The 23,589-nt window shown below is 40.9% G+C and overlaps 4 protein-coding genes across 7 annotated transcripts in view; 3 read left to right on the plus strand and 1 right to left on the minus strand.

Annotated features, from left to right (window-relative positions):
• The first annotated feature begins 3,368 nt into the window (after positions 1–3,368).
• LOC128299238 (NADH dehydrogenase [ubiquinone] 1 alpha subcomplex assembly factor 2) lies at positions 3,369–4,008 on the plus strand. Its single transcript, XM_053035140.1, has 2 exons — positions 3,369–3,704; positions 3,770–4,008. Exons 1-2 carry the CDS (start codon positions 3,457–3,459, stop codon positions 3,969–3,971), a joined length of 450 nt encoding a protein of 149 aa, XP_052891100.1. The 5' UTR covers positions 3,369–3,456; the 3' UTR covers positions 3,972–4,008.
• An 801-nt stretch (positions 4,009–4,809) lies between these two features.
• LOC128299237 (poly(U)-binding-splicing factor half pint) lies at positions 4,810–13,615 on the minus strand. Of its 4 annotated transcripts, none has more exons than XM_053035136.1 (5): positions 13,484–13,615; positions 12,872–13,064; positions 6,719–7,004; positions 5,833–6,336; positions 4,810–5,760 (listed from the first exon to the last, which is right to left on the minus strand). In XM_053035136.1, exons 1-5 carry the CDS (start codon positions 13,502–13,504, stop codon positions 4,812–4,814), a joined length of 1,953 nt encoding a protein of 650 aa, XP_052891096.1. In that variant the 5' UTR covers positions 13,505–13,615; the 3' UTR covers positions 4,810–4,811. The 4 variants fall into 4 exon arrangements, with proteins under 4 accessions (XP_052891096.1, XP_052891098.1, XP_052891099.1 ...); XM_053035138.1 differs by lacking the exon at positions 13,484–13,615 and adding an exon at positions 8,049–8,660 and having other exon boundaries at positions 12,872–13,002; XM_053035139.1 differs by lacking the exons at positions 12,872–13,064; positions 13,484–13,615 and adding exons at positions 8,049–8,660; positions 11,397–11,555.
• Positions 13,616–13,955: 340 nt separating this feature from the next.
• On the plus strand, positions 13,956–15,739 carry LOC128297526 (bifunctional peptidase and arginyl-hydroxylase JMJD5). The gene is made up of 5 exons (XM_053033193.1): positions 13,956–14,243; positions 14,306–14,471; positions 14,537–14,666; positions 14,732–15,149; positions 15,225–15,739. Exons 1-5 carry the CDS (start codon positions 13,956–13,958, stop codon positions 15,480–15,482), a joined length of 1,260 nt encoding a protein of 419 aa, XP_052889153.1. The 3' UTR covers positions 15,483–15,739.
• A 783-nt stretch (positions 15,740–16,522) lies between these two features.
• Positions 16,523–23,589, plus strand: part of LOC128298232 (uncharacterized) — a 28,332-nt gene continuing 21,265 nt past the window's right edge. Inside the window, exon 1 of the mRNA XM_053033979.1 lies at positions 16,523–16,580. Coding sequence (XP_052889939.1) covers positions 16,526–16,580 — 55 coding nt within the window. The 5' untranslated portion in view covers positions 16,523–16,525. The remainder of the gene's footprint in view (positions 16,581–23,589) is intronic.

Below are 23,589 nucleotides of genomic sequence, written 5' to 3' on the forward strand. Positions count from 1 at the left end.
TACACTTCCTTTGCAAATATCAAACAATTAACTACAAAAAGAACTTTTGCCGACTGCTTCAATTGGTAGGGCTGAACGCACACAGCTAGGCGCATACACACTTACACACACATGCATACACTTACACTACAAAGGAAAACGGTAATGTTAAGATGCTTTGCTTTTCTTCTTTGTTTACACCGGTAATTTTCCTTTCTGTTTTCCGGTGTAATATTTTCTCCACTGTTCACTCACATTAGTCTACCGTCGTCGCAAACTGAACAGTTCGCAGACTACTTTTAGCACATGTTGGCTATTAAATTCAAGCTATTGATATTTGCTGAAAAAATGTAAAATAACAAAAGTTGAACATTTATACGTAACACTTGCACATTATTAATACAATTGAGCATCTTCACGAAACAGTATAATGTAAGTAATAAAGTGTGCATTTGTTTCCTTAATGGTTTTTTTTTTATTTACTCAGGAACGGCCAGGCCGTATTGCTTCCTTAATGGTTTTAGACATGTTTGTAACTAAGTTGAACGTTTAGTCCTTATCATATTTCCTTTGACAGAACTTTTTTGCGTCTAAAAGCAGCTGAAGATATATGGTTTTACAAATAGGAGCTAATAAAATAGGAACGATCTCGCAATACCTTGGCGCTAAGAGTTTGCGTCAATCCTGGGATGCCTTCTCACAGAATGAAAACTGGAATGTACATAAAGCCAAAATTCATCATCAAATGTCTGATTTCAAATTTTGATTAGACCGTACTAGAAAATTTTAATTTCACATGTATCATCAAACATTTGAAAGACAACAATGCTGTCGGTTGTGTTCTGGATTATTAAGGAGAGTTTGTTTGCAAACATCCAAATGTGTGGCACATCTGTGATGAAATTTGGCTGAATCACAACAAATAATTATTCTTTCCTCATAAACTTTCAATCGTATGATATCATTTTTTCGCCTCATTTTCTCCGTCAATGTATTTTGTGTTGTTCATGTACTATGTGCTGTACTGTATGTAGTGGCTGGACTTTTGCAAAGAGACCAATAAACAACACAGCGCCCATGACTAACAGCAACGCTACTGCGTGCATGAAGTAGGATTGTAAAATCCAATGGCAAGAGGCACACGACGATAAATAGATGAAGCAAACGAGATCCAATCATGTTTTTTGACACATTCAACCGGATAGCGCAGCAAGTCACTTTCTCCTGCAAAAAACGACCACCACAGTAGGCAACTGGAAACTTCTTTCCACTGTTCCATATAATTAAAATCGGCATTCAGTTTTAAACAGAACAGCATTTTATCAATTCTTTTTAGCGCTCTTGCTCATATCCTTCACAAATTCCCTTCAAATCACAGGTAATTTGTTGCTTCTGTAGATTGCTGCGTATGTGTGCGTGTGCTTAGAAGGTGCTTCGCTACGAATGATTTGATTCAGCACACACCACAGCCAGCGGAATGCTTTGAAGAGGGCTTTTGTTCTATTGAAGCTTTTGCGAATACAATCAACGGCAACAGCAAAAACTAACGAAAAAAAATCCAATGTAAAAGGCGTAGTTGTAAAGATGGAACGGAATTTTTCGCTTCTTATAGCAAACAAATGATTAAAAAAAGACGGCGATGCGAAAGAAAACCACCGACGATGGGAAGAATGTGTGCATACACACCCGCCGCTCTAGCGAGGCACACACTCGATCGGCGTGGTTCGCACAAACACAACTGCAGCACAGCAGCGTACGGGCGAACCCATACTCCACTTACGGCTCATTCCTTTCGCAGGCTAATGAGGTTTCGTTGCTCCCCAAATATGTTGTTCACGCTCGAAAAACCACACCACCGTGTATATACCACCGATCCCGAGTCAAAGTGGTCTGAAATGGCTATTAAGCAATGGTTGCGCAAAATTAAAAAAAAAACGTCAACACCTACTCCCTTCTGGACGAGATAAACGAGCTGCGAAGAGGCAGTAGGCGAACAACTGAGAAATTTGCAAGAAACCCTTTTGCCCATCACAATAACCCGCTTTACACAGCTTACGTAGAAGATTATGTAGAAGCAATTTCAGGCCACTGGAGGGACTTTTGGGATGTCCCTATAAACATTCAATGCAGCTCCTGTACGCACAGCCCCTCCCGCACAATTTAGAAATAGCCAAAAATGTGTCACTTTTAGAGCCGCCTTTACACTAGACCGCGAACAACGTCCGTTGTACTACATAACGCACATAATACCCCAAAACACATGATTTGCTAAATGCATTTTAAACACTCCAACACTGTACGTTAGGAATCGTTCTACCCTGCACAGGATCGCGAATTTTGAGTGCGCTGTAGAGGTGATGCCGCGGACCACAAACGTTATCACGTCACCAAAATTTTACTCAACACACACACAAACCCTGCCGTGACCGTTTTCGTAGAGCACGGAAAATGCTTTCTCTAGGTTCAAATGGTTGCGGACTACGATGGCACAAACTTTTCTCGAGCAATTCTACTCCGCTGGTGGACAACTTCATTCCACGCCGATCACAACGAACACAAAACCAGCGATGTCGTCGTCGTCGTCAACATCGGACATTTTTTCGCTGCCGTTCATGCATACACACACACATTCGTGTACGTACGCGCCCAGCAAGAATAGTGGTGCGAGCGATCCTCTCTCACACACGAACACTATTGCCTGTCTCGATTCGACTGTGTATGAAATGGAACGCGACCCGAACACACCACCAACAGCGCTGCATCATGTTTTTCGGTCGAAAAAAACGACTCAGAATATAACATATTTGCACTATTCACGATGAACCATTTAATGTAATAAAAAATACCCACATTTTCACTTGAACACGAAACAATTCACGATCTTTCAGTGTATTTTTTCCTAACGACCAGAGAAGTTGCACACGTTTCAACGCACACCTTGCTAGTCGACAGAGCTACTTTGAAACTGTGAAGAATTTCGGATCCTTCCCTAGCGCTTTTCATCCGAGACTATCGTTCTCTCGCCTACTCTTACGCGTAGTTGGCATCTATTTCAAACTCCCGGGAGTTCCACCTCGTGCACTCCACCTTTAAACATCTTACTCACTCTCTCCCTCACGTATCTGCAAATGTTATTAACTAGTTCATGTACATATGTACAAACGGGGTAGTTTGCAATGGAAAATCTTGCAATACAAAATATTCGTCTTGTTTGTAAATCATAAATCAGTTTTTACAGCAGTAAAATACTCTATTTTTTACATGTCATCCACGCTACTGTTTCCTTACCTACAGTAGCACCGCTTGACAAAACGAGTAGCAAAATGTCAATTGTACGTAAATCATAGGTCGCTTTGTTTACAAAATGCTCTAGAAAATTTCGACACCGGTGGTCAGTGCTGGAGTGTGCCTGTTTATATAATTATTGTATATTTATTGAAGTAGTTTTCTCACGTTAATTCATAGACGAAAGTAAACATGGCAAACGGTCCACCGACACGTAATTTGTTGCGCATTGTGTTGGACAATTTTCTAAAATCATTTCGACCCCGCCAGATAAAGGGAAATTACGTCGGAGAGGATTATTTTGGCAATAAATATTATGAAATTCCGCCCGATCCGTCCGTTGGACGACGACGTGCATCCCGCTGGTTCGAACCTAATGCTAAAGAAGCATACGATCAAGAGATTACTGCCGAGTGGGAAGCTTGGCTACGCGGTAGAAGGTAGGCCTATTAAAAACATTAGTATATTCTTATATGAGTATAAATATCCCTTTGCTTGCTTCCAGGAAGGAACCACCTACGGAGCAGGAGCTGTTAAAAAATTTGGCTATTATGAGAATGAAAGAGCGTAACGCAGCTGAACTAGAAGCAAAGTATAGCAAACCGAAAGATGCAGCAGCACTGGAACAACAAAAAACTGGAATGGGATCGTTCCCTCAGTACGACGAGTATGAAGTGATGCCCGGCAAAGGAAAACACGAAAAATAGATACAATCATAACAAAACAACACGTACTTTGTTTCGGAGACATTAGTCTTATATTTGCTTGATCAAGTAGTAACGGGAGGCATATAACGAGTAATCCTCGTTAGGCTTCCCTGTTTGTATATACATTTTAATGATAATATATTAGCAGAGCGCCACGTTGCGGCGCTCTAAGTTTATGCATATTATTAAATCCATGTGTTCCTAAATATTGCGTACATGTGACACACACACACATCTCTTGCAGCAAATCTTGTTTATGCTTAGGAGGACGAGACTAACCACCGCATCAATGAGAAAATATTTATGCATTTTTCAATGATCCCTTCTGTCTGTCGCACTGAACATTACTAGCATTTCCAGTGCAATAAAAATAGAATCTAAAACTCGACAGTGCATGTATTTATGTGTTTAATCGAAGATTGGTTACTATTAATCCTACGATCTGATGTTTGTATTATTTAAAAGTAAACGAACCACAATGTACGGTTCAAAGAAAAGGGATAATTAACCCCTGTTTCACATTTCAAAAGGGATTCAAGTTGAGTGGGGCTTGCAATATTGGTGGTAAATATGATGATTGAAATGACATACTATTCCGTACAATCTCTCTGGCAAATCGATGCTGCGGCTTGCTATCTGGACAGATACATAAAATGGCCTAATTAACATGGTTATAACTCAGTTGGAACATATGAAAATACAAATATTTCAATTGTAGATGGCCAATATGCAATTCTTACTGTCCATGTAAATACATTATTCATGTCGCAAGTTGATCTGCGGATTATTCCTCGAGTGTAAATAAAATGCGGAATTATAGCAAAACCACACGTCATCGGTTTAGCCAGACAAATCGCCGTGGTCAAAGAGAGCTTGATCGTAAGACTCCGCTTTGACCAACCGGCCGCCAAAATAGCGGCCGTTCAGTGACTCGCGGGCTCTATCTGCTTCGGTGGCCTGCGAGAACTCGACGAAGATCTTCACGATCACGTCCGTGTTGTCGTCCTCGGCAAAGTTGCCCTCCGATTGGCGCTCCTTGTAGATAATAACCCGGTCCACAGCACCATACTTGCTACACTCATCTTGAATCTCCTCCTGCAGCGTCTCGTCTACGTCCTCAGGTCCGACCATATTGCGAAGAATGACCACCTTGCTTTCACGCGGCCTCATTAACCGCTGCATTACCAAATGCCGAGCGCTCTGTCCCTTGATTGACATCGATTCTTGCTGCTGCAACGTTTGCGGTTCTCCTTCTTCCAGTAACTTCTTCTGTAACTCCTCTTGCTGTTTCTCCTGTGCCTTCTTGTACACGTCTTCAGCGGTAGCGTTCGGTGCCGCTGCGGCTGCGGCCGCTGCTGCTGCTGCCGCGGCCGCTGCCGCAGCTACCGCAGCCGGATTCGCTTGGCTCAATACTGTAGGAAGTGGTTTGGCTGCAGCTCCCAGCACCGGATTAACCAATAGCGATGGAGCAAGCGAGACGGGTGGGACCAATAAACCCGGCTGACTGTTTATAGCAGCTGCGGCCTGGGTTGCGGCGGCCAATTGTGCTTGTGCGACAAACCCTGCGCTGGCTGCCGTTGTAATGGCTGGATTAAGCGGAAGTCCCGTGAGACCAACCTTCAGCGCAGGGGTAGTAGCGGACAGTCCTAGCACTGCATTTGTGGCCACAGCATCCATTGCTTGGATTTTGGCGGTAGCAGCAGCAGCCGCAACGGCAGCTGCCGTAGGCATTGCTGAATTTGCAGCTGGTCCCATTAGTGCGTTTGGTGGCGTAATGGATCGACCAACTCTGTAAAAAAAATATGCAAACAAAACAATGTAGTTATCTGCATTCATTACAAAGTATTAAATTTATGCTCACCTTAGCAACTGTCCTCCCAAATCGAACAAATTCATACTGGCGATTGCTTCAATTGCGGACTGGTTCGTCTGATATTCAATGAATCCGTATCCTTTGTGTGTATGTACCGCATTACCTTGCGACATCTTGCACGTCATAATTGGCCCAAACGCTTCAAACACACTCTTGATGTCCTCCTCGGTCAGGTCCGGATGGATCGAAGCGATGTAGATGCGATTATAACTTTTGGCTTCCTCCTGGATCTCATCGATCACTTGCTGTGCCTGAGGCATGTTGCTTGGTCGACCGACCTTTATATTACGCCCCCCGAGCATTGCGCCGTTCATCTGCTCCAACGCCAATTGTGCACCTTCCGGTATTTCATATTCCACGAACGCAAATCCTTTGTGCTTCTGTGTGATCGGATCCCAAGACATATTGATCGATTTGATCGGTCCAAAAGGTAGGAAAGCCGCTCGAATGGTATCTTCTTTCAGTTCAAAAGAGATACTGCCGACGTAAACACTGTAAAAGCATAGAAAAAGAAAATATGTCAGGGAATCATTCTTAAATAATGTAGTAGAATTAAAAAAATATATATTATTTAAATAAATAAAAAAAGTGTACATGTACATTAGCATACGACCATTTGAGACGATCAGATCTTATCAGCTTGTATTAAATGACATCAATGATTGCATGAAAATGGATTTACTTTCACGATGTAGCGATGCCAGCAAAGCACAAACCGGAAATCAACGTTTTCTACATTCAGAATTGTATCTTTTTAAATAACATCATATTCGTCTTTTTATTTAATTTTGCTCAATAGCATTGTAAAATAAAGTAAATCACGTATAGGTAAAATATTTTCGAAAATATAATCAACCTGAATCGTAGAACTTACCGACACATGAGAGCCAATGCTTGCTGCCGTTGCACTTGTGTACGTTGACTAGCCAGCTGTTGCTGTTGATGGGCTAGCGTCTGCTTCATCAGCACCATCTTGATGCTCTGCTCCATGGCGTACTTTTTGGCTCTCGATACAAGCTCGATCTGCTCCGTATTTAGTCGGGGCAAGGCGCCACCCAGTATACCCAGTAGCGCCGAACGTGTACCCGGTCCAAATGCCACATCACCAATCTGGCGAAGGTCATACACTGGCTGCGTGATGTACGGGAGAATTTTCGGTTCTGCGAGGAGGATGGAGGAGAAAACAGTGCATTAATAAAATCCTTCTATAGACAACTTCTTGTTTGTCGTCTTGTTTACTAGTGTAGACTCGAATGTAACGAATCTACACCCATATAGCTTAAAATCTATTGATTCTCGTATGGTTTCGAATTTGTTTCTCCCTGCTTTTTGGTGCCTTAACGGCGAAAGATGACATTATGGGCGGATTATGATCAGAGATGCCTTCGCTATAAGGTACTAGTTAAGAGCAGAAGAAAGTCATACAGAACATTTGCTTTTTATATTACTCCCTCAGAAGCTGGAGCTGAGCCATTTTAGATACTAAAAACATTCAGAAACCGTATAATGTGCCAAACAAACCACTCATGAAGCTAAAAAATCAATAGTCGAAATATTCCCATGGTGGAAAAGAATTACAAAAAAACAAGAAAATTAAACTTACACTCAACACTAACCATCAAACCATTAGGCTTGATCGAAAACCTACACGTTAATTCAACAACTCATGTCTAAGTGAAATAATTAAACTACCTTCAGGTATATGAAAATATCTTTAATTTGTCTGAAGGTTTCAAACGTAAAATCTTTCTTTATGTATTGTAGAAGATGCGACAAACCGCCGTGAAATGTTTAACGCTTTTAACGCCGTGTGAAAATCGTCAAAAGTGATTTCCATTTCCATCCGAATTCAGGTGATGCAGCGCTGAGCGTGTTAAACAATTTAATGCGATCAAAACATTTCCGGTACTTACATTAAAGTTCCGAATAAAAAAAACAGAACAAACATAGTGTTTTGCTAGAACTGGTTGAATCATTACAATTGAACATGAATGATATTAGCAAACACAAGAGAAAACATTATTCTATTTTATATGTAACATTATTTATATGTAACATGCTGAGTGTATTACACTTTTAAGTTAAAGTAATGTGTACATAATAGGTTGGCTCAATTTGCACGGAAAAAGGTCAGCTCTTTTACACTAGAGAACATGTAAAAATATATTTAAAGAAAAAGAAACAGATTACAAATCAATTCTAACCTCTTCCATGGATCTGGGGGAGTCAACTTATGTGAGGATGTGCACAAGTTCACAACTATTCATACATTTGCTCGCCACGTGCTGTGAATGTGTGTGATACTATTGGTACTTTTCTGTTCATTTACGCTCTACCTTTCAGAGAGCATTGGGGGATGGTTTGAGCCAACATTTTAGATTCTTGCTCCAACAACCATCGCGATTACGCAGTACGCATGTAGGCGTTTGTACGTGATGCAAAAATCATCAAAGGACGAACGAAAGATCTGGTAGCTATTATGATGGTAGTAGTGGTGATGATAGTAGCAGTAGTAGCGGAGGTAGCAGTAGGCACTAGTATTGGTAATAGTAGATAGGCGAACGGATTCACTGTTGGCCTATGCAAAGTATCAAAATGTAACATGATGTCGAAGGAAGAATAGTTGTTTTGGTGGTAGTAGTAGTAGTAGTAGTAGCAGATAGCTTGTATATCGTTCTTTGGGTGGTATTTTTGCATAGAAAGCGCGTTTCTGTACCTTTTGGCACACGTAAGGAAGTAGATGAAACAAAAAGAGAAATAGAGAAAGATAGAAAGAGAGAGAGAGAAACAAAAACAATACGAGATACACATAGATCCTGAAAATAAATAAAAAACAAGAAAAAATAACGTGAATTAATTAGTTGACTCGATGACGGTGAATGGCGAAGCGGTATAATCAATAGAGGAGTATGAACCACAGGCACAGACACATGTAAATGGAGAGCGTTTGGTCAGATCATTGTTTGACAAGTGGAACAAGTCCGTAGTCAACAAAATAATAATTTATATATCACACATAATCTAGCACATTCAGGAAATGGTACCAGATGAGTTAATTATATCGTATAAGCAAGATGGATTTAAATACGAATCAATAGTGTAACATTCTCGATAGAATATGGAAGTTATCTAGCATTGTTTATCATTACGATCAACAATGCTTCACGGGCTCAACAACTTCTTCACTTTCAAAACTATCAAAAAGGTTTTTGGGGTTAATAAGATCCATTGAGGTAAGGAACGGCCCGGTGGCGTGCTGGTAGCGGCGCTGCTCTTCACACGGACGGACCGATCCAATCCCCCGTAGCAAGGACCGACTATCCGGCTACGTGCTAAAATAAGTGAAGTAAGCCATACAAGGCAGGCCCATGACCTAGTAAGTCGTTACGCCAAGAGAGATAAAGAGAAAGAGAGAAGGTTTGATGATTAAAATTCATAAACCTTTTAACAAAATAGTTGCAATGTTAGTACTGTTTGAAAAATTTTCAGTACTATTCTTACAAAATTTGGGAACAGATTATGCATTTATAAAACAAAATAAAACATAGGTCGTTTAACGCGTAATGAAAATGTGGAAACATGAAACAGAAAGCAATGCCTCGGGATCCATGGTATTAGTTGTGAGAAATGGCGCACGGTAACAGTTCGTGTGTTGAGTGAGCCCAGTACAGTAAAGGAGATGTGTTGGATTTGTCACTTCTTCCACAGCAGAACCAGAAATCGCATCCGGGCGCCATGAAGGGTTTTGGTACATTTTTGTATGTTTGAAAAAGAGAACAATATTTATATATATAATTACAGGTGAGAGAGAAAAAGAGAGAGAAAGAGAGAAAAGAGAAAAAAACCAAAACGTAGACAGAAAAGAAAAAAAAACTGGTAACAGCCTCGCTCTCAGGCTCTGTAATTAATGTATAGTTGCGATGTTGAGATGGTGGCGATGATATTTGATGGTACAACCAGAACGGGAAGCGCGCCCACACGGACACTGGAGGTCCTTGTTGAATTTCGAGCATCCCCACACCGTGCCTACACATTACATCTCATTTTCGAGGCCCATTCCGAGACGATGGCTGAGAAAAACAGTGGAAGTACTACTACTAGTAATTCAAAATATTAAATTGGCTACCTTCTCGTCTCGTGAATAGCAGGGATGTACAATTATACTCAACAACAACGCATATATGATGATACGAAATGCTAAAATATTGGGCTGAAGTATGGCTCATTCGAACAAAGGTCGATATGGATCCTTCAACGTATAATTATATCACGTCATCTAATCACGAACAAAACCCAGTTCGCTGAAAGTACGATTAAAGAAAAAACACAGATTGAACAAAACGAAAAAGAGAGACAAAGAAAGAGAAAGATGGACAAAAAACATAAACCAATGATGATAGTTACAAACACGATCACCGTGTTGCCGCAATTTTGCAGTTCGTCAGGACCTCTTTCCATATTTGGAGTTGGGTGGGAGATTTGTTTTATACAGTGCACGTCTGTTTCCCTTGGCACGAAAGAAAGGATATCTCGAGAAGATAGGGGATGCAGCGATGCCGTCGGTAATACGTTCGTTTTGTTTCCTACGTCCCCAATACGCCACACTTTCTCTCTGCACGTGGCACACTTTACATTCTTCTCTGTGACGCAATTTTATCTCTCCTCTGTGTGATAGATACAGTCAAGTGTTAAGAGGTTAAGAAACCACAAAGAAAGAGAATAAGAAGAGAAAAGAGAGAGAAAAAAGAACAGATCGATCATTTACACACGATCTCTACTAGCGCCTTCTCTCTGATTCCCTGGGGTAAGGAATGTTGATTCGTTACGATTTGGGATATACGCCGATGATGGTTACAGCGAACGACGGAGAGGAGAAGCCCGTGTCCTCGCGTTACGCACGTCGATTTAACTGTGTGCTGTGGATGTACTGTCCATATACAGAACGATGCATAGAAGAAGAACAACCCACTCGATCTCCCATGAGTTCGATAATATTTAGATAAAAAGAAGAATTGAGAGAGAAAGAGAGAAAAGAGAAAAAAGAAGGACATTCGTTAGCCGGTCCCCTAGGACGAAAGCGTAATATAGTGTAATCGAAATAAAACAATCCGGTAACTAAGTAAACACGCAATAGACGTGTATATTACCCAAATCCACCATCTCTCAAGAATCTCCAAATACACAAACCAGTCGCCAGCGATTGATCGACCCCAAGCGCTGGAACATATCGGCAACCATCTCTGCTCCCTTTGCCATGGCCCAAACGATAGGATGGAAAGCTTAAATAAATATATGCAGAAACTCAACTCCGGCTTCACAAAACTAAATCCAATGAAGAAAACAGGAGGTCTGATCACCATTACAAAACGATGCATGACAAACATTGCATCTTTGATACAGAGCTTAGTGATGATGTGGTACTCATGATATCAACAAAAAAGTATACCAACTGTTATCTAATATCAACGCATATCCGGCCAACGATCGGATCATTCTGACACCTGATATTCCCGCCCATGAAAGGCTATTATAGTACACTTAAAATATGTTACCTCCCAGCCACATAACCGATCATCCATGCACCAATGGATGGGAAAAGCATGCACCAACTGATTCTCCTCTCGGAAGGATGATAGGTGCGCAATATACTTTTGTTTCATTTTTACTAAAGCTATATGCATTCTGATTCATGTATTCTTTGGAAATATTCTCTCTACTATCATAACATTATGATATCAAAGCCGCTGAAAGTACAGAAACAAAAAAAAAGAAAGAAAGAAAAACGAAGAAATCTCATGAATTGATTTGGCTGTGTGCGTATAATGAGCAGTGGAAGCGATAATGGAAGTGAATGGTAAATATGGATCTAGGAATTTTAAACTACGGGCACAGTCTATTATTCGATTTCAAAGATAATAGTCACAAAGCTAAGAGAACAAGGTCTCAAAGATATTAAACGCAAATTGAAACTAAACGACTGTTTCTACAGTTAAGAAGTCTTCGACCTACTCTAGCGTTATTCCAGTGCACGTGTATGTAATATTGTATACTGTGGCACCGTCGCAAAATTTGTCAAAAGCATACACAGAGCAAAATCAAACATAAATCAACATTGTAACTAACTTGTGTAAAGGAAGATCGATTGCTTAGTGCATTTGGCGTAACGCAAGAAGACTTTAAACTATTAGTTTAACTTTTATGATCTTAATATACTACAACGAATTGATAATTGGGTCACATTCGACAATAAACTTATGATGTATGTGTGGGTTTGTGGCATGTCAATAGCCCACACTGTTTGTAAAACTTCAGAAAATTGCTAAAATAAAAGACAATTTTCCTTAGCAAGTAGATCAGTATGTGGCACAGCAGAAATGTACACAAATTTTCGAAATGTGGATTACGCACATTGATAGGTTTGAAATAGTCTAGCTCATTTTGCATTAAATATGGTTTGGTGAGAATTACGCACAATAGTGTTCATGATATTGTACAATACCTATAATTGAAAAGAGAGAGAAAGAAAAATGAGAAAAGAGAAAGAGAGAGAGAAAGAGGAGGTGATGCACAATAAAGACACATCTGATTATTTAATGACTATTTACAGTAGCATGGTACATAATCAGTATCCCATTTTACATTATCAATTTGCATAAATAGTTTCCGGTAACTGTATGAAAAGAGAAGACAAGAGAGAAAGAGAGAGAAAAAAGAGGCATGGACACGAACCAGCGAAGCGATATCCGTGCGAGAACACCACCAGTTACTTTTTTAATTCCTTATGTAAACGAACGGAACAATTCGCCGCCAATAAGACTTTCCGTATTTAGCCGTGCTATACCATCCTTTTACCATTAAACTGTAAATCAATAAGCATGCTTTTATGGCCGTTCAACAGGTGGTGTGTGTCCCCCGCGAGCGGATTGTTTCTCTCGTGTTCATGGATTCACATGGATTCAGGGGAGAGGCCAAACATTTATTAGACAAATTCCAGATATAAACGACACCAGAGGCCGTAGAAACTTACCACGTTCTCGTTCTTCCCGTTCACGGTCCCTTTCGCGACGCTCCCGACGTTCGCGATCACGTTCACGTTCTTTATCGCGCTTTGATATCTTGGCTGGTGGCGGGGAACTTTCCGCTTCCTTGCGATACTCCTCGCGAACCGGAGAGGCTTCGCTGTTGTTGTTGTTGTTACCGGAATTGTACTCGTTGCTTCCCTAAAATGAATAACCAGAGAAAATACATTAATATGGATTATTTCGTTTTGAGCATCACGGTGTATATTGCACAGCACAGCAATCGGCAATGATTAAAGGACCTTAATGAAGGACAATCAGGTGTCGAATATTAATATTTGCATGCAGTCCATTTCGGCCTACACGAACTCTGTCACAACAATGCAGCAAGATGCATGCTATTATAACACAATATTTTTCCATTGAAGCATGTACAAACTTTGAAGTAATCCCTACATTCAACACCCGGTTCAATTATGAACCCCCTCCAGAACAAACGCAAGCTCAAGGCAGCCGCCATATTGGATTTCTCAACTTTGCACTTGCGGATGTGCCCGAATTTTCTTTCCTCATTTTCGGACCAGCAAACATCGCTAGCGTGATAAACGCACTAAACTTACCATTGTTACGGCACCATTCATATTCTACACACCACAAAAAAGCGTGAAATGAGTTTTTTTCACGAATCTATTTTATATTTAACAACGAACTGTGCTTTGCGTGCCTCCTGCTGAATTCGCTTCTTCTTTATAGCTTGACACTTCTACTGACAGTTCGTGACAGATCTCGGATGAAGAAACAGAAGAAGAAGAACATCTTGAATGAGCTGCGATTAGACGGCACTTTGGAACTATATAATTTTATTCGAATATAAGATGGGTTTCAATTGTTATTGCTTGAACAAATGCATAGTAACTTTAAAATCGTTTTTTTTCACTTTTTGATCTGTGCATCGTTCATATTTACTATCCTAAATTATCGATGCTAAAAATAAATGTTAGTTCTGCTGGCAACCCTGGTGCGGCACTTTGACGTTTATTGATTTAAATTTATTTTTGTGCATCAATAACAAACAATACCACAAGTTTTATCATGGAACAGTGTAGAGAAGCGATAATTTCTATAGTTTCCGATAAATCATTTATTCTAAATCGAGAATGTGTGAAAGAAAATCATCTTTACCATGTTGTGCTTTCAGCTGTTCTAGAACCATTGTCAAAGTTCTCAGAGCGGTCGCAAACAGAAGATAAAAACATTGCGACAAATTTAATAAAAATCGGTGTTCTGTACGATACTGTGTATAATCGCTTACACACAGGGCAGTGGAATACAGTCGAACCGGCGGAAAGAGAATTGTTTACTATTATAACATACGTAAGGGTAGGTAACCAAAAATCAATGCAAATAAGACGTTTTTTTTTATTCAATCTTTAACCTTTTAGATCATCTATACGCTGTGGATATCAGCAAGTAATGCGGATTCAATTAAAGATAGCATATACTTGGCCGATCTCGGACTTATGCTGGGCTATCCAATCGAAACACCATGCAATAGCGGTACTAACGATTTACTCACAGAGACAGCATCAACACTGTCGAACTATTTATGTACGTACCGAAAGAGCTTTATGTACGTAAAGATAGTAACTATTTCTTCGTTCTTTTTTCTTTAGCTGAAATCGTTAAGCAAGAGCCTCCTCGAAAACGATTGAGGATGAATACAAAGATAGAAAACGTCCGCCCGATTGAAAGCCATTTAAACAATATTCCCGTACTGCAATGTCCTTCGGTTGATTTTTTTGGGTAATTATTTTGCTATAGAACAAAAGTTACCAAAAAGTTCATCCCAAATGATTTCTTTTTATTAGACAGCAATGCTACGACCTGAAGCAGCCAGCCGTGCTTAAAGGAATAATCGATGGTTGGCCGGCAATGGAACGATGGCACGATCCGAACTATCTGCTCAACGTTGCAGGAGAAAGGACAGTTCCAATTGAGCTAGGGTCGCAGTACAGCAATGATGACTGGTCACAAAAGCTTATGAAGTTTCGGGACTTCGTTGAACAAAATCTCTGTAGCGAAACAACTTCCTCGTCGAGCGAGCAACGTGCTGCCTATCTAGCGCAGCATGATTTGTTTGATCAAATTCCTGCACTCCGCGCGGACATTGCCGTTCCTGACTACATCGGACGAACGGACGCACGTCCACGCATCAAAGCATGGCTAGGCCCAAAAGGGACGGTATCGCCACTTCACACCGATCCTTGCCATAATCTTCTCTGTCAGGTAGTGCATTTGAACATATGTCGTCACACCACGTGAAACGTGTGCAATGTTATTAACCGGCTTCGATTGTGGTAGGTTTTCGGCGCTAAAATCATCATCCTCGCACGACCGGAAGATACCGAAAAGCTTTACCCACACGATCACTTCATACTGAGCAACACCTCCCAGGTGGATGCACGGCAGGTTGACTATGAAAGGTTTCCACTAGCACGTGAGGTATCGTTCCACCGATTGACACTGCATCGAGGTGAAGTGCTCTACATACCGCCCAAATGGTGGCACTATGTCGAATCACTGTCACCAAGCTTCTCCGTTAGCTTTTGGTTTGAATGATTTATGCTGATTGCTGTTTGTTGCTGCGTGATGCAAGCGAAGGAAACCAAAAGCCAGCATAAATACTTATCAAAACGCCACCCTGTGTACAATAGTATGAGTTGATAGCCAACGCAGCGAAAAAAGAACCGAATTCGAAAATACTGTTGCTTCGGAAGCGCTCTGTTCACGAAGTCAACCCGACCAGAATAGGCAAGCACATGCGCCGTGCTACTACATCCACACGATAAGAGAAGTCCTTGCAAAAAAAAAATACAGTGCCCAACCAGAATGTCATATATCTGTGCTCTTTACATCCATTGTACGGTGAGTATTGTACGAAAAATAATTAATGAAATAAGTATTGGTCGCATTGCAACTTACATCATATGGCACTATTGAAAGAATTTTAATATTATATAGACATTCAGTGGGGCATACCTGCATGTGCGTCCTACACTGTACATTGTCATCGTTCCCTTGGAATTGCTGTTCGGCCACAAATTATCTTACTCCCAACGTGAACGTGTTTCAGTGTGCTCAAAGCCTTCGGGGTCAAAGCATGCACGTTGCTCGAAATCTTCAGACTCTCCGTACTATTACGACTAGTGCCGGTCCTCGCCGATCGTTTACGGTAACTTAAGCGCGTATGAGAGCCGTAATTTTTTGGCGCCTTTAATCCCACTTAAGTCGAAGCTCACGGTACGCGTATATAAAGAAAAAAATACCAATTCCGATACTACGGGGAACCCTACGTTGTAGTGTATATATTTCTACAGACCGCTTTGTACGGAGTGTTCGTGAATACTTATTATTCCTACTTCTCTTACAACCTCGTCGTACATTGTGCTCGAAACAGTTGAAACCGCGGCTTGTGACGTTTTCGGAAAACGTGGTTCGGTGTGGTCAGCGGAAAATTGAATGTGGCGCGCAAAAATTGTGCCGATGAGCACTGGTGAAAACAGACGTGGCTGACGGGCACAGTTCCAAAATACACATACACACACACACCCACACCTGCACGTACATTTCTCCATAACGAAATACCGAACGAGGCGGACGAAATGTTTGGTATTAATTTGTTCAATAGCATGTTGACAGTTTTCGTATTTGCACAAGGTGAGTGGCACAAATGACGTAGCGGCGGGTTGGGCAAAACAAAAAGAAAGGAAAACACATCGCAGCCAAAAACGAGACAAATAAAACAACCGGCTGGTAATGAGGGAACGGGTGGTAATCCGGTTGGGGAAATGGGTTTTCGGGCGATGGTTTTTGGTTGGCGGTATAAAGCGTGTTTTCAAATGTGATGACTCCCGGTGGTGCGCCCGCTAGGCGACGTTTGCCACTTGGTTAGACAAATCCCGTTTAATACATTTTTGGGTTTTTGTGGTTTTCGGCTGATTTCGGTGCTGCCGGAAACGTGGTTTTCGACACGTTTCCCATCCCCGGCACTCCGCACCAATTCGCTTTCGGTTTAGATTTTTTGATTGCTCGTGGCATATTATTTCAGCTTGAGACGATCACAGTCCCGGAATGAGCATGAAATCCAATCTGTACTGTACCATTTGCGATTTCTCAAGCAAGTTGTGCGAGGAGAGGCGGTACGATACCGCATTTATGTATCGCTACTGCTACCGAATTTCTAAACCACCGACTGCAACCTTTCAAACGAAAGCATTTCATTTGCGGTTTTTATTTTCCCTTGCGCCTGTATACATTAAGCTTTATTGTGCGACACGTGGGCAGTATGCTACGGTCATAGCAGTATCAGCGCGCACACACAAACAAAAAATCGCTGTTTACTGGAATTGCGCCAAAACAAATCCAAAACAAGTGTGCGCTTCTTCCCGTTGGCCGTGTGCTAGGATTGCAAGGATTAAACATTAATTCGTCTGTGCTTGGTGCGGTCAATAAACGGTGCAGGTTAAGAGGATGTGAGCGTTTGAACTATTTGTTTTAATCCCACCGTAGTGCGCTTTGCCCGTTTCCGTTGTCCCTCTTCCAGCGCGAGTGCTATCATTCTATGAGCTACTGGGCGTCTCCATCCGCATTGCGCACACAATAACCGATACCAGACAGTTGTTGTTTTGTCATTTTTCCGGTGCGTTTTTTTTTCGTTATTGTCTCACACTGGTTCGCTTTGCCCGGCCGGGGTTCATGCTGGCCGGGGTTGACCATTCAATCCCCGATTGCTAATCCTGCGGCTTAACGGTGTGGAAGAAATCCGATTTTATTGTTTATTCCTTTTTTATGGCTTTTTAAACGGTCTCATGACTTTTGCTGTGGAACCGTTTTTTTTATAGGCACGGCTTACAGCTTGGGTTGTTCGAATTAATGTTTGGCCAAAAGGCGCAAGTACGCCGGAGGTTTCGATCGTTGGTTTAAGGGTCGACTGAATTATTTACTACTGTGTCAAGCAGGCTGGTATAAAGAACAATATGCGTAATGCGAAAAATAATTACGAATGTTAATAACACATTTGGGACGATCGATGTGCTATGATACTCCTTTCATATGGCAGTGGCATACAAGGGTACACGAAAGAAAATTTATGTTTGTTTCATCTTACTGCTGTGGCGTATTACTTTTTCCCGAACTCGAAATTAATGTTTTATACGTTGCGAAGAACATTAAAAATCCATTTTACAGAGTTTTGCGATAGACAGGATATGGAAAATCTGAAAAAAAATCTGATTCGTAAAAACAGGATATGGAATTCAAAAATTCAGATATATAATGAAATTTTCGAGGATTTTATTAATTGGAAACTAAGTACAAGTATCTGTTATCATTTCGCAATATACTGTAATTTATATCTCAACTCTGGATTCAACTGTATGCGTAAAATGCCTGGCCGATGTTGCATTTATTAAATTGTGCACGTGATTCCATATCTCGTTTTACCGGTTCAGTAAAGTTTCTTGTGTTGCAATTTTACCGTTTATCTTATTTGTTTGTGCCGTTCAGTAAGTTGTGTTCGCCATATCAAAACTATCGTAAAACCCTGTATAAAGCAAGATCTAAATTTGGTCGAATTCTTTGTGGCAAATGTACGCCAACTGTTCAGTTACAACTAAATAAGAAGTAACTTAAAGTTATTTTCCATTTAATAATGCATGCACAAAAAATTAGAGTTTCCAAAAAAAAAAAATTCGGGCATTTTTAGTAAACTTTTTTACCTTGCAAATCATATTCAATAAACAAACCATTAAAGCACACGATCCCTATTTCCCGGAAGCTCATTAGTTTGAACCAAGCAAATCCTTCCAACATCCCTTAATTTCATGAAAGCAATTTAATATTTAATGATTCAATGACTTTCCAGCCAAACCTGCTTAAATCCTTTGTACTGCTTTTGTGGATTAGCCTTTTACCACTTTTTTTCAAACAATCTGCACAGCGGCCACACCACTCAAGCATCGGGTAAGCGAGAAAGGCGAATGCTTCCGGTACGTACCGGTGTACACAAGAGACGAGGCTTGTGTTGAAACACAAGACACTTCAACATGTGAAACCATTTAAAAAGCAATTTTCCAATTAGTTTGATACGACTGGGTCTGGGTCGGGTAGTGGTTGTAGAATACTGTAACGAAATTGCTTAGAAATGAACAACGAGAAAAATCAAAAGCTCATGTCATGTACATGTTCCCCATCCGGTACGGCAAATGGCAAATGAGCATCAATACTTGCACGGGGATCTAGTGCCGCAGGATCTACGAACACCAACATGCATGCCGGTGTTGTTTATTTCAAAGCCAGTGCTATGATTTGTTCTGCATATCTGCGAATGAACTCCATTTCGAACCACTCGTGATCGTTCAGTGGCATTACTAAAGCACAGTAAAACAGATTTCAAACGTACGCTGACTGTTGCACGCAGAACTATACAAATATCCTAACTTGTTTTTTGTTCCTTCCGTGCCATAAAAATCGATCCACCAACAACCCCTTCCCTTGCCTTTACCGCAACCAGAGTAATAATAATCGCACATGAATATTTAAGCATCTTGTGAAAATTAAAATTTCTTTTCATCTTTTTTTAAAATTTCCTCCCTTTCACGCTAGTAGATCCCTGTCAGTTCAGTGGCAAAAAAAAAGTTTCAACTTGTGGCAAAAGTTTCCTCTTACATGGAACATGCCGGTGGTGCTGTAAATAAGTAGCAAGCGCTAGAGTGTTGAAAGTAGAAGCACAAAAGATTTACTACAATTTTGTCTGCACACCCTGCGCTACACAACGAAAGGGAAAAGCTGTTTTCCTTTCACCTTCCTTCCCGTTTGTCGCCGCATGGTTTGCGTAAAGTTTTTCGTTGACTGACAGGGCGGTAGAATTTTCGGTGTCGCTTGGCCTTTTCTTTCGGTGATGCTGTAGTTGCAGCACCGAACGCATCAAAGCCGGGCCACACGTTTGCAGTGCATTTTAATGAATTTAAACCGGACGCCCATGATGTGCTGGTGCGAATGTGGTCGCAAATGTTGACTTGCAAATAACAGGGGAAAAAAGGGTCCACCGCAACGGTGCGGTCTTGTTTGGCTTGGAATGAATATTTACGCGATAGACCTTTGTGGGTTGACTTTTTTGGAGCGTGGAACGGAGGGAAACTGCGGCAGCTTTTGGGTATATTGTACAAAGAAAGATGTATCATCATATACGAGACTTAGAAGTCTTGAAACTGCCAGCAAAATAGTCACAAGTTGAAGAAGCAATATAAAACGGTGTAAAATAGTTAGTCCATAATAGCGATCATGACATTATGGTGCCCTGGATGAACATATCTTAGTCTTACTTTATTGTGTTCTCCTTTCCCCCCAAGTTATCCTCATTCATCTTATCAAGTTATCGCCATCCAACACATAATCCTACAGTCGTCGTATCAACCAACAGAGTGGTCAGTAAAGCTCTTGGCTATTGAAAGCATCTGACAAGGGTTCACTACCGACGTATCTCCCAACCTCACGTATCCCAACCGTACGAGAGCAGTGCTAATAAGAATGACCCATGCACCTCCATGAGCCTATCTCTTACTTCCCTCTTTCACTTGCTGCGAGTGGTTTGGGAACGATCTACAAATACCCGGCATCATAAATTCCCCATAGAGTCCGCAAAAACGGAAACATTCCTCCGGTTTCGGTCCTCCCAACTCGGACACACACACACACGAAAACTTTCAATAGATCCGATTTGATAAGTGCGGCCTTTGTGGAACGTTGCAGTATTTAGCAAAAAATAAAAAACGGGAAAACCCCATTGTACTTATTCCACAACTTTGCACTTTCCATTGCTCTTTGCACTCCACTCAATGTCTTGTACATGCTGGGCGTTGGCGAGAGGGGGCGCCACTGCTTTCCCTATTGCACTGTCAACTAGCCTATTTGTTGTCCTGTTCGGTGCTGTGACGAACGATCCCCGTGCCTGCATGTGTATGCGTGGTTAGCAACTCGCATGTGAATGGTTTTGTCACCGAAGATAAATAGCCTCCATTCATTTGTGAGACGTTCGACGCTATCGCGACGGTACCCCGAGGGACGACTGTATGTCGGTGAGTCCGCTGGTCAACAGCAGCAAACGTTGGCACTTCATTGCAGGCAGGCTGCGAAACGTTCGCTCCGGAAACCTGTTGGGGCATTACGCTTTGTGCCTTCGGTTTTTCTCACTTGCGGTATGGGTGCGACAAATGGCGACGAAGTGACCTATGGCAGTGCACACTTCACACGACGCGCACATGCACAAAACCATGCATAGGATGGTCTTGTGCTGACCATAACTTGGGACGTGCATCCATGCGCATCCCAAGCATGCTAACTCAGGTTGTCCAATTAAATTCTTCAAACAAAGAAAACGGAAGGCATGAAAGTGCCATTAATCGGACTCGAAACTTTATAACACAGTAGGAGATAGCTATTACAGTGCGTTTTTTATAGCGTGTTATAGCAGAACCAGAACCGTGTTATAGCATAAGTAAATGTTTTATAAAACAAATTTGGGCAGTTTTGGGTTTTCGAGTAATATTTCTGTCTGTCTTTAAAATGGTTCGCATGTGAAGGGTTAATTCTTCGACATCTTCATGCAAGGTCCAAGGCAACCGAAAAATGTGCAAGTACTCCAGGTGTTTTAATGCCCAAGACTCAATTCTCCACCAAACGTTCCCAACCCAACACACAGTTAATGATGTTGTCCAGAATGACCTGTTTCGGTTAACGGTCCTCAGTGAGTACCTTCCCGTGTCCGAGATTCTACTGACGTTGGCTAAACGCTTCAGTTTCTCCTCTCGCTTCAAAGTCTTTAAAGTTGGTAAAAGATTGCTGGCAAAAGTTGATTTTTTCATTTTTTACACCGTACCACAACTGCTATTTTCAGCAGAAATAGTGACATTCCGTACCTAAACCGTTTTCTCCATTTTTGCTCACATCGCTACCACTTAGCGAAATGTGTATGTGCTTGAATCTTTTTTTTCTTCGTTTGCTTGCCCCCACTTTACCTGCCCGAATATGGGACAGAAATCGAAAACTGCCAAGCTACCTATATACCCACAAGGACACTACACATACGTCAATATTTTGAGCTTTCGCGCGACTACCAGGCACTCGTAGCTCTTTGTGGGAATGCGCTGAAATATTGCATTTGCGGCGAAAATCCGGTCGGTATCCGGAGATTGGATTAATTTTCGATTTTTCCGTACAGCATCTCCCGTCAATCCCGGTACGTGCGATTACTCCTTCCGACGACGACCGGCCTGGGGAAGATTATACGTTAGACCGAATTTGTTGCAGTGATTCCGCAAACGAACACGGAAATGATTTTCCTTGATGACGGTACGCTCTGAAGGAAATTGTTTGATTGTGGAAGAACTGAAAGCGGTCTAGACTATGTCCGCGGGGTGGGGCAAGGGGTTGCTGCATATAGGTAAATTGATCCAGCATGAACGACCTCCGTGGTGGTGATCAGCTGAAATGCAGGTTTGTGAACGGTTGATAGGAATTGGATGTCTAAAGCTTTGTGGAAATAGAATTTCAAGTGCAGATCGTTCGCGTTCAATGTTAATCAGTTTATGTCGGTTTTCATTCAGCTTCGAAGAAGGCATAATTATGAGTGATGTTATTATTGCTATTTGCTAAATTACACGTTACGCTTTTTATTTTTATTTTATTATAACCCATTACATCCCGACGAGTGAAATTTCACACACAAAAATATTCTCTTCTTAAACCACTATATTTATCAAACTGTGTGTTCAGGCTAGTTTAAATGATATCAGAGGATGCCAATATGTCCTGGTTGGTCAATTTTGGTCGGTTATGTTATGTTATGTCTAAAAAGTGAGCATAATATAAAAAAATTAATACAGGCAGTCTCCGAGATACGCGGTTCTTCTTATACGCGGATTCGGAGATACGCGGTTTTTGCCAATTTGACAGATGAGCTAGTTTATAGCACAAAATCTAAGCATAAAGGTGAAAAATAGGTGGAAATATCCTGTTTTTGTCATAAGGAACATTTATTTCTAACTTATTTTAATGTAATCTTTCTAAAAATCGCCTGATTCGGTGAATAAATTAAGTACAGAGAAGGAAGTCGTCGAAGACTTTGAAGTATAAGTCAGTTTCGGTGAATAAATTAAGTACAGAGAAGGAAGTCGTCGAAGACTTTGAAGTATAAGTCAGTCGACTTAAGCCTGTATTTTAAAAGATTCGTTATTGTCGTAATTTATAGTAAAATGATAATATACAATTGTATGAATATATTTTTGCAACAAATTTGTAGAAAATTAATATAAGAGTAAGAACAATTTTGTATTGAAATTTGAATTTTTGTTTTGTTTTTGAATTTGCGTCAACAATAGCGTTCAGTGCCTTGAAACGGCCACCGTAAATACATTATTTGGTGCAACGTAAATACCTTGAGACGCTATTTACCGTTTCGTTTTTTCTTTTGATTCTAGCCTATCAAATTATCTCCATAAATATGAAATGATCGTTGTGATTTGATAATTTGACAAAATTATACTTTTGAAGTTAAAAATTTAAAAATTTTGTTTTGTTATTTTAAGCTGCGCAAAAATGCAATGAGTAACTAGCGTATTATTCTCTCATTTGTATTGAATTCTCTAGTATATCTGCGTTTATGAAATTT

The sequence above is a fragment of the Anopheles moucheti genome, chromosome 2, assembly GCF_943734755.1.
Source record: "Anopheles moucheti chromosome 2, idAnoMoucSN_F20_07, whole genome shotgun sequence".
Classification (NCBI taxonomy): domain Eukaryota; kingdom Metazoa; phylum Arthropoda; class Insecta; order Diptera; family Culicidae; genus Anopheles; species Anopheles moucheti.